Raw genomic sequence first — 10,973 nt, forward strand, 5'->3', positions numbered from 1 at the left:
CTGAGCTATATAGTTATCTGATTTTTTTTTTTTTTTAACACTACCCTCCCTTAATGATTTCTCTCCCATATCCAGAATGCAAAAGGCTGGTATCTCTTGCCCAGAAGTCATAATGCTAAAGAAACACATTTTGGTTATGTCTTTTATTGGCAAAGATCAAGTCCCAGCTCCCAAACTAAAGGAAGTAAAACTCAGTAGTGAAGACATGAAAGAGGCCTACTATCAAATCCTCCATGTAAGTTGAAATTTTCTTTTATATTTCTACATTTCCAGTTTTGAGATGACATACTTATGTTACGCTGTAGTTTTGAGGACGTTTTCTGCTTATGTATCTGGAGTGATAGAGAGATGTGTATGTTTCCAAATAGTTGGATAAATGAATACCTGGGGTGGTTTTATAATTTCTGTCAATAGCATTAGTATCATTGGATAAACAGTGAGATTTGATAATTTGGCATTCAGTCCCCGAAACTTAACCAAATAAAATTTAATATTACTGTATATGTATAAAAATGTGGTATCTTATTTCTTTATGCCATAAGTATTCCATCCCAAAAATAAAAATATTTTTACTTTTGTAGCTACTTTTAGAAAGGGTACTTTAAATTTTTTTGTAAAACCAAAGATTTTTCCCCTTGGTAAATATGTGTTTAAAAATGGCTAGGTAGGGGATAGGTAAGAGGGAACATTATTCTTCTAGTTGAATAGTGAGAGGGGGCATTTTTGTTTTTGCATTTCCCATGGTGTTCTGGGCTGGGCTTGACTCAGCCTGGAACAAAATGATGCCAAGAGATCATTCAAGAGTTAACAGAAAGAATCTTACTTAGCCAAAGCAAGAGGAGGATATTCAACAAAGAACAGCATTGAGGACACCCTGAATTTATTCCCTTGCTTGAGTTTCCCTAAGGGATTGACCAAGCATCAGAGAGAATTCTTGGAACTTTTTATGGCTGCTTTGTACTGAGGTGACCAGGAGGGATCTCATAGCTTGAGCCTTTGGTCCCTGAGCCAATCAAGATTTGAGAATGGTCTCACTACTTTTAAAAGAAAAATTAGCCTGACTTGCATGGGGTTGTGGATAGGGATTTAGAATATTGTTCCTACCACATTTGGGAAATGGAATGGGCCTGAAGTCAAGAAGACTCATCTTCCTAAGTTCAAATCTGGCCTCAGACACTTAATAGCTGTGTACCACCCTTAATCCTGTTTGCCTCAGTTACTCAGTCTGTTAAATGAACTGGAGAAGGAAGTGGCAGACATTGCAGTATCTTTGCCAAGAATACCCCAAAGGGGGTCATGAAGAGTTGGACATGACTGAAAAACAACTGAACAACAAGATGATAGCAACATTAAAGTGTTGTCAGAATCATTTTGCCCCCATTTAGTTGAAATGATTTGACACCTTTTCTTAAAGGCTTGTCCTTCTCCCACAGATGATGCAGAAGTTGTATAAGGAGTGCAGTCTTGTCCATGCTGATTTGAGTGAGTACAACATGCTGTGGCACGCTGGAAAGGTGAGAAGTTCACAGTCCATTAATGTCATTTGCACAATTGTAATAGAAACTTGCTATATAGATGAGTAAATCAGTTTGTGCCTTGCCTTTGAACTAGGTCTGGTTGATTGACGTTAGTCAATCTGTGGAGCCAACCCACCCTCATGGTCTGGAGTTCTTGTTTCGAGATTGCAGGAATGTGTCACAGGTGAGAATTAAATGATGTGTTAGGGTTAAAGGAGAGTGTTGTTCACAGCTGATATAATTGTAAAGCATTTTAAAAGGGGTAATATATTCCTCACAGTCCTAGAAGTACAGTGAGTAGTTCTGTTTACCTGATGCTGATGTAGGCTCAGATAGTTATGGAATAAATCAATTCAAGCAAAGTCACGCTATTTAGTTGGGTGGTTTTGAATTCAAACAAACAAGGATCAGGAAAAGCAAAGCTCTCATGTGTATTAATCTTATCTGAATAGTTTTTAGAGGAGGTAACATGTCAAATTAAGTATTCTAGAGGAGAAAAAAGAGATTTGGAATAAGGCCTAATGAGAATTAACTTTTTACGAGATATTATGGCTTGAATAATACACTGCTGTTACAGTTGTAGTTACAGTTGTATTACAGCTTGTTCATCTTGAAAAAATAATTTTAATGGTGCAGTGATTGACCTTGTACTTTGTCTACTAGTTTTTTCAGAAAGGAGGGGTAAGTGAAGCCCTCGGTGAACGAGAACTCTTCAATGCTGTGTCAGGCTTAAACATAACAGCAGATAATGAAGTTGATTTCCTGGCTGAGGTGAGTGTTTTAAGCAACTGTGCAGTTACTTGTCATAATAGGAGACAAGGGCAGAACAAATATTTAAAAGCTCTAGATAATTTAAAACCTTCACTTCAACCTTTAATTTCAAGTTTTTCTCCCTGAAGACCCCTAACAAGTAACAAAAATTAGAATTTCATTTCCTCTGAGGGGATTTGATTAGATGATATCTGAAATCTACAGTTTGATTTTTTTTTTAAATCTCCTTCCTTACATGCTCTCTTGAGAAATTAAAATGACCAAAACATAGGCAGCAGTGATAATTTGATGCTATTGGTAAATATCCTTTCCTTGAAACTCTTTTTCCTTAAAGCTTCTAGGATATTGTATTTACCTTTTCCTCTTCCTACTTCCCTTCTTTCTGCCCCCTAAATTATTTGTCCCCTAAGACTTAGTCTAAAGCCTCCTGTTCTTTGTCTAACAAATGTTTGTGTACCTACTATGTGCTTAACGCTCTACCAAGCCTTAAGGTTGAATCAAAATATAACTCATGTTCCCTTCCCTCTGCTTAATCTATTCTTTTATGTTATTGATTGAAGTGGACATATCCAACCCTTACCTACACCGTAATTTTCAGTATTTTTTTAGCTGCCTGCTACATCATTTCCTTGGCAGTCACTGGCTTTTCAAGCTTTGTATATCTAAAACAACTTTCCTCAGAAACCAACTACCAATCTAGATTTCCCTTTTAGAAATAATTGTCATTCTGCTCTAATCCAATAAACATTAAGTACCTGCTAAGTGCTAGGCACGCTAAGTGCAGGGAATACAGTTAAGCCCTCAAAGAACTTACAGTCTAATGTGGGAGGCAGGAAATCATGGGTTGGGAGTTGGGAAAGAAGGTTGAGGGTTCCCATCATGAGGACATCTCATTCTGTGGCCTTTAAACCAGGCGGAGCAGCACCTGCAGAATGGAGTAAACCTAAAAATCCTGTTTCTGGCTTCCATAAAGGAAGGCGTTGGGAGGAATTTGGTACTCCACTAGTTCCACCAGTAACACAAATTCACAACTTGAGAAGAATCTTTGACCACTCCTTTATCACTCATTCTTCCTCCACCATCTTTTAACAAACAGGAAGTTCTAACACAGTTCTTCCTTTGGATTTGTGGCTTTCAAGTATGTCCTTTTCTATTTCTGATGGCATCACCCTAGTTCAAGCTTTTCTTAGTTATTCATAGGTTTCATAGGAGGTAGAACTAGAAGAAGCTTTAGACATTATCTAGTCTGCTGCTTCATTATTTTGGGGTGGATAGTCTTGTCTACTTACTTGAAAACAACATGTATAAGTAACATTTTATAGTTTCAGAGTTTATAGGCATATCAAATGATTGCACACTTTTTATATCAAAGCATTTAATAAATCAGGCAGGGCAACTAGGTGGTGCAGTGGATAGAGCACCAGTGCAGGAGTCAAGAGGACCTGAGTTGAAATTTCACCTCAGACACTTGACACCCACTAGCTGTGTCACCTTGGGCAAGTCACTTAACCCCAATGGCCTCTTCCTGGATCATCTCCAGTCACTCTGATGAATATCTAGTCACTGGATTCAGATGACTCTGGAGGAGAAGTGAGGTTGGTGACCTGCACAGCCCTCCCTCGAAGTCAAGTGCAAGTCATGTCATTATTTCTCTGATGGCATGGTCTTCTTCGGCAACGAAGGATGAACAGGCACTATGTCAGGCACTGTGCTAAGTTCTGGGAATTCAAAGAGCAAAAAACAGTCCTGGCTGTCAAGGAGCTCACAGTCTAATGGGGAAGACAGCATGCAAATCACCATGAGCAAATGAGGTAGAATAAATTGAAGATGATCTCAATGCAACATCAGAATTACGGGAGATCAGGAAAGGAAGCCAGGGCAGCCAGAAGGGATGTAGAGGGGGAGATGAGGAGGGAGAGAATTTCAGACATGAGGGACAGCCAGAGAAAATAGTGGGAGTATGAAGGTGGATTATCATGTGGGAAGACCTAGTCCAAGTTGTCTGCCAAAAAATGGTCAGCTTTAAATTAGGGAATGATGTCTTAATATTTTTAGTTAATAGAAAGCATTCAACTATTTGTATCAATGTTCTACAGACTCATTGATCAACATCTAGATAATTGAGAGCTGTATCTTAAGAGGAAAACTTAACCATTGTTTTACAAATTTATTTTTGGAAAATCCCAAGTCATACTGTAAATATGTAAAATATTAGGTAGCATGGCTTAGCTATTTCTCTGTTGGGTAGAATAGCATTAGTTATTTCTTCATTGGAAGACAGGTGGTGAATATTCAAAATACCAACTGCTTATCCACCTCTGGAGAGAGAACTGATGAACTCTTCAGTGAAGATTGAAGCATATTTTTTTACTTTCTTCTTTTTCTTTTTTCTTACATGGCTAATGTGGAAATATGTTTTGCATGACTTCATATGTATAATGGATATCATTTCTTGCCTTCCCAATGGGTGGAGAGGGGATTAGGGAAGGGAGAGAATTGGGAACTGAAAATAAAATTAACGAAAAACAAATCAGGTGCTTGTTTTAGTAACACCTGTTTAAGAGGACAGCATGGTATGGGGGAAAGCATCAGGACCTAGCTTCAAATTCCACCTCTCATACTTACACTTCTATGACTTGGGCAAGACATTAACCTTGCTTGGTCTGAGCTTCCACGTAACTCCGAGGTCCCTCCTACCAATAGACCTAAGCTCCTATGAAAGTTTTCTTCTATCAGTGATTGACTATAAATGAGTATGTATTGACCTGTTTATGCTTACAACTCACCTGCTTCCTACGCTGAACAAGTAGTGCTGTACCACCTTCAATGTACAATGTCCACAGCCAGGTATCCTTGCCAATGTCATTAAAAGAGGGGACAAGTTTAGTGGTGTTACATGGCATTTAGGAATATAATTAGACCAAGCCATCTTACTAATAAACCAGTTCTAATTAGTTTGTTAGCCTGTAATTAAGCATGTCTTTTGTCATAGAGGAGGGGGAAGAGTGCAGTGAGGTGTGGTCTGGACTTCTGATTTCTTTGCTTTATTAGAAAATGCATTCTCCTGGTGATCAGCAGCTGCTGTGCAGCTGTGCAGTTCTAGAGTTGCTTGGGGCACAGAGAGGTTAGGATTTGCCAGAGGTCATAGCCATCATGTGTCAGGAGCAGGATTTGAATTGAGGTCTTCTAGACCATGGCTTCTTAAAACTTTTTTCCACTCAGGGTGCTTTTTTGAATTTCAGCAGCGTTTGTTGGCATTATGTGGAGCAACAGCATGTGAAGAGCAAATTGCACATGCTTCGTTTTCACAGTGAAAGCTGCAGTGAAGTTATGCACTCAGCACAGGCTAGTGCTGCCAGAAACATCTCGGATTCATTATGCAGTTGATTTTGAATTAATTTTTGGTGATTGTGCATTCAGAAACCTTGTTGCCAAATTTTTCTAGATGCCATATGGGGTCATGATCCAGTTTAAGAAGTGATAGAGCCCAGTTACCCACCAAACCCCCACTGCCTTCACTATCCTATAATTAGGTGAGTTGGAATTGGCCCTATGTCAATTCTGGCCTGCCTGAAGTGTTTGTAGTTCTGGGCTGTAATATCAAATGCAGTGTTTTTAACGAGTCTGTTTTACGCTTGTAGATAGAAGCTTTGGAGAAGATGAATGAAGATCATGTTCAGAAGAATGGAAGGAAGTCTGCTTCATTTTTAAAAGATGACGGAGGCCCACCAATAATATGTGATGAATAACAAAACTTGCTGCCTCTAACTATGTTGGTGCAGTGGTGATTGTCACCTGCCAGTGGCAAGTGGAATTGTGGGTGACTTGAAATACCAAAAAAAAGGAAACACGAGGAGTATGCAATGGTGCTTCTGTGTGTTTTTTCATTGTGACCCATGTGCCAGATGTGTGGGATTTTTAGCTTGGCACTGTAAGAATAGATTGTCACTACCTCTTATGTGATTGGGCTAATTTAATTCTTCAGCTGCATTAGGTTATTGTAGCTGAAGTAGACATGATTTTTGCATGATTCAGGGCATAAGTGTTTTGGTGCATATTTTTTAAAATTTAGGTAACATTTCTAAGTATGAAGAAAGGACAACTATATTTGGAAAAGAGAGAGTTTTAGTAGAATTTCTTTTTCTTCCCTTACTTTTCCATGTTGGATATACTCTCCAGAGCATTTTACGGAAGTCAGTATTTCTCAATTTTTCTTCCCCAAATGAAGTACTTGACCAAGATTCTAAAGAGAAAGTGATGAATGAAAAATGTTTTGGAATGACTTGCGTGAAAGAGACATTAGCCATGTGTCCTTTATTGGTACAATTGAAAATCCGATTAAGACCCATACCTATTTAAGACAAGGCATCATAGGCTCCTGGATAGTTCTGAGTCAGATTATATCCCAGAGGTTTAACTTGAATGTTTTACAGATTTCTGAGCTTCTGTGTTTTTTACTTTTAGGCTTAATTTGATAAGAATAATGTACCTGCATTTTACACTTAGAACTAAAATTTAAATTACTTGGGATGACAGAACTTGAGAATTAACCATGTTTTATGTATTTTAGTGAAATTTTTATTTTAAAAATATAGCACATTTTACATTTTGCTAACTTGTAACTGTGTGAAGTTGAATGGCATCCACTTTTTTGAAGTGGCTCTAAGCAAGCTAGCTGGAAGACGATTGGAAGTAATCATATGAGTAAACTCGTTATAATACAACTCAGGGGTACCACAATTTACATAAACTTAAGACAGACTATTTGACCTCGGTTTTAACAGAACATTCAGCATGTACTAATTTCAGATTCTAAGAAAATCGATTGTATACCTGGGCTAACAATGAAGTTCATTAACTGCATCTTTGTTATTTTTCTCAGAACTTAGGTGAAATTGGAACACTTTCAGAAAACTCATTGGTTCTCTGTTAACATAAAAAGTAAAAATCTAAATATTTAGACTTGAAAACTACTACATTTGAAAAATGAACCTAATGATTCCTTTATTCTTCTGAGTAAAAGAAATCCTTTGTGTTGCTTTTTGCTCACTTCTAGAGAGATACAATCTTTGATAGAAAATTCATTACTTCTGAAACATGTTGTTACTACTCTGACAGGGGTTTTAAGAGGACTGGTTATTTAATGAATTGTATACATTAAGAGAACTAACTTTGAAAACCTTTACATCTAAAAATTTTTGGTTTTATAACATACCCTTGTTTTACAAAGAGCAGCAAACCATTGCTGTATGACATTCTTGCAGTGTGCTGTGGAAAGTGCTCTTTTTTTAAAAAATTAAAAAAAGAAATTCATTTGGTGGTGGTTCTTTTGTGTGGGTCCTTCTTACAACTTTTAACTCAATTCTCAGATGCTTGTTTGTTTCCTCTGCAAAAATCATGGGGTAGGGGGCTATTTGATACTTTCTCATCTCTTCAGATTGGTATTTCATTATTAAAGAAATAATTTAGTTTACATTAAATTGCAAGGAGATTTTCCCCTTCTCTAGAGGGAAAAGAAATGTTTTTTCATAAGAAGAGGAAGATAGGTAGTGAATACCTATTGGATTGATTGAACCAAGGAGTTGTGTGATGACCTGAAACACAAATGAACATTCTATAAAAATGTGAACTAAGCTATCTTACCCCTCAGAAAACACACTATAGAAAAATCTTTAATGTCCAACAAGGAGGAACTAGTTGCTGAAATGTAAGCAGCAGGTAGAAACTTTGGGGACAAGCAAGGCTGGTGGTATCTTATGTACTAGTCTTATTTTGGGGGAGAGCAACTTTCAGAAGGTTCAGAGAATCCCTCTTCCTAAAAATGTATAGAGGGAATTAATCCGAAAATGGATGGGAAGCCCTCAAAAAACAAAACTTCAAAATATAAAAGAAATCATTCCTAGGAGGGCAGGTAATGAATGTCAAGGAATGACAAGTTCTGTCATAGAAGCAAGAATACCCAAGTCTGGAAGAAACCGAGGCTGCTGCTGAAAACCAAAGGCACCGAAAAGGACTGGGAGCCCAGCATCAGCAATGAGAAGGCAAAACAGCATTTATTAGTGTCTGTTTCCTCTGCTGAACTGAAGAAATGAAAAGGAAGTCTAGGTGAGATCTGAGACAGTGAGGCTAGGATGCTCCATCAGAGGGGTCCCAACAGAACTGGGAGATGGAGCTGCTGAGCTGAGATGTCTAGCCACCTGCTGTGTGTCAGACACAGATCACAAAGGTCTTACAAGTATGATCATAATTATAGCTAATGTTTATATAGCATTGTCAAAACTCTTAACTATTAAGATGTGAATGATTGTGAATGTGTAGAATCATTTAAGAGCCAACACATCTTAACAAGAACAGGTAATGCCAAGTTATCCCATGTGCATTTTTAAAAAACATGATTTAAAAAAAATGTTTCTCTTCAATTCCATATTCCCCTTCTTCCTCACCCATAGATAAGAAAAACAAAACCCATTACAAGTAGGTATAATCATGTAAAACATTCCCACATTGGCTTTGACCAAAAAAAGGGAAAAGAACCTAAGCTTCATCTGCATTTGGTCCATCACTTTATCTGGAACTGAGCAGCATGTTTTATTTTAAAGTCTGAAACTGAGGTCACTGTGTTAATCAGAGTTGAATGAGAAGCACTTGTTTTGTACAGGGCACTGTAATAAGTGCTGGGCAGACAAAGGCAATAAATGATAAGGTCTGACCTCAAGGGGCTCACCTAATGGAGTGGACAGGGAACTACTATGTACATAAGAAGATAAATGAGGCAAATGGGAGGTAATCTTAAAGACACTGTCAACTGTGAGGTGGGGGGAGGGGGTAGGAAGAGGAGCCAGGGAAAACCTGTTGCAAAAAGGTATTTGAGCTGAGATGTGAAGGAATCCAATTGAGAGAGAGCAAATCCAGGCCTAGGGGACAGTGAAAATGCATGGAGACAGGAGAATGAAGTGTCATGTGAAAGGTGCTGCTAGATCACACAAGGTGTGGTTTGTGTCGGACTTCATGGTTCTGTGGACCGCACTGTCCATGTGGTTTTCCTGACAAAGATACTGGAACAGTTTTCCATTTCCTCCAGTGGATTACGGCAAACAGAAGTTAAGATGACTTGCCCATAATCACAGCTAGTAAGAATCTGAGGGTGGATTTGAACTCAGGTGTTCCTGACCCCAGGCCCAACAAGCTATCTGCTGAGCCACCTAGCAGCCTCTGAGGTGAACGGATTAAGTGAATTGCCCACGATCACACAAGGGAATAAAGTCTAAGAAGACTGGAAAGGCAGGAAGGGGCCAGACTGTGAAGGATATATATGCCAAACCTGGATATGAACAGGCAGTACCAATGTGAACTAGTGGTTCCTAAGCAACTGGGTCCAAGACCTTCCTCACAGTCATGGACCTGATGCTCAAGGGCTGAGGTGGTTTTATAGACCATGGGGAGTCCCTGGAAGGTTCCCCTAGTGCTGGGGATATTCCTTCAGAAGTGTGGAGACTCCTATGATTGGCTAATCTTCAGAATTGGGGAGCCCCCATGATTGACTAAGGACAATGTCCATTAATCATAACTACGTTGTTAGCAGGCCCTTCATAGGTCGTCAGCTACAGGCCATCTCAGCAGGGGCTTTTCACAGGCCATCAAACACTAATGTTTGACCAACACTATCCTAGGGGACCAAGGAAGTTGTGGTTTTAAAGCAAAGGTCACTTAGGAGCAGCAGTGGTGATTCATAGGGGTGAGGGGATATTGCTAAGGCTTATGAACCTTATTTCAAGCATAGTACACTTAGAAAGAGGTAGGGGGAAAGGTTGTACTAATAAATCCTTTTAACAATCCTAATATGGTATGACTATCTGATAAATCCAATACAATTAATATAATCGATACATAGTGGATTAATCATAACTTATTATTTTAAGTTTTATTTATTTATTTTTAGTTTTCAACATTCACTTCCATAAGTTTAAAATTTTCTCCCCCTCACTTACCTCTCCCTCCCCAAGATAGCATGCAGTCTGATATAGGCTCTATACATACATTCCCCTTAAACACATTTTCACATTAGTCCTGTTACATAGAAGAATTATAATGAATGGGAGAAACCATGAGAAAAACAAAATAAAACAAAAAGGAAAATAGTCTGCTTTTCTCTGTACTCCAGCTCCATGGTTCTTTCTCTGGATGTGGATGGCACTTTCCATCATGAGTCCTTTGGAATTGTTTTAGGTCTTTACATTGCTGAGAAGATCTATCAAAAGCCATCAAAGATTGGCTGTTACTGTGGTACAATGTTCCAGTTCTGCTCACTTCACTCAGCATCAGTTCATATAAGTCTTTCCATGTTTTTCTGAAGTCTGACTATTCATCATTTCTTAGAGCACAATAATATTCCATTACATTCATATACCACAACTTGTTCAGCCATTCCCCAATTGATGGGCATTCCCTCAATTTCCATTTCTTGACCACCACAAAGACCTACTATAAATATTTTTGCACATGTGGGTCCTGTCCCCATTTTTATGATCTCTTTGGGATACAGCCCTAGAAGTGGTATTACTGAGTCAAAGGATATGCACATTTTTATAGCCCTCTGGGCAAACAGTACTAATATAACTAACTCAATTCTATTCTAATTAATTCACTATCACTGATACCAATTAAATCACAATGAACTGAAAAAGA

At 38.4% G+C, this 10,973-nt stretch overlaps 1 protein-coding gene across 1 annotated transcript in view; it reads left to right on the forward strand.

Annotated features, from left to right (window-relative positions):
- The window catches only part of RIOK3 (RIO kinase 3), a 24,734-nt gene extending 17,133 nt beyond the window's left edge, over nt 1–7,601 (forward strand). The window contains exons 9-13 of the mRNA XM_072604394.1: nt 76–235; nt 1,434–1,514; nt 1,612–1,701; nt 2,181–2,288; nt 5,930–7,601. Of these exons, the coding sequence (XP_072460495.1) occupies nt 76–235; nt 1,434–1,514; nt 1,612–1,701; nt 2,181–2,288; nt 5,930–6,037 (547 nt within the window). The 3' untranslated portion in view covers nt 6,038–7,601. The remainder of the gene's footprint in view (nt 1–75; nt 236–1,433; nt 1,515–1,611; nt 1,702–2,180; nt 2,289–5,929) is intronic.
- Nucleotides 7,602–10,973: the final 3,372 nt, after the last annotated feature.

This window comes from Notamacropus eugenii, chromosome 4 (assembly GCF_028372415.1).
Source record: "Notamacropus eugenii isolate mMacEug1 chromosome 4, mMacEug1.pri_v2, whole genome shotgun sequence".
Taxonomy (NCBI): domain Eukaryota; kingdom Metazoa; phylum Chordata; class Mammalia; order Diprotodontia; family Macropodidae; genus Notamacropus; species Notamacropus eugenii.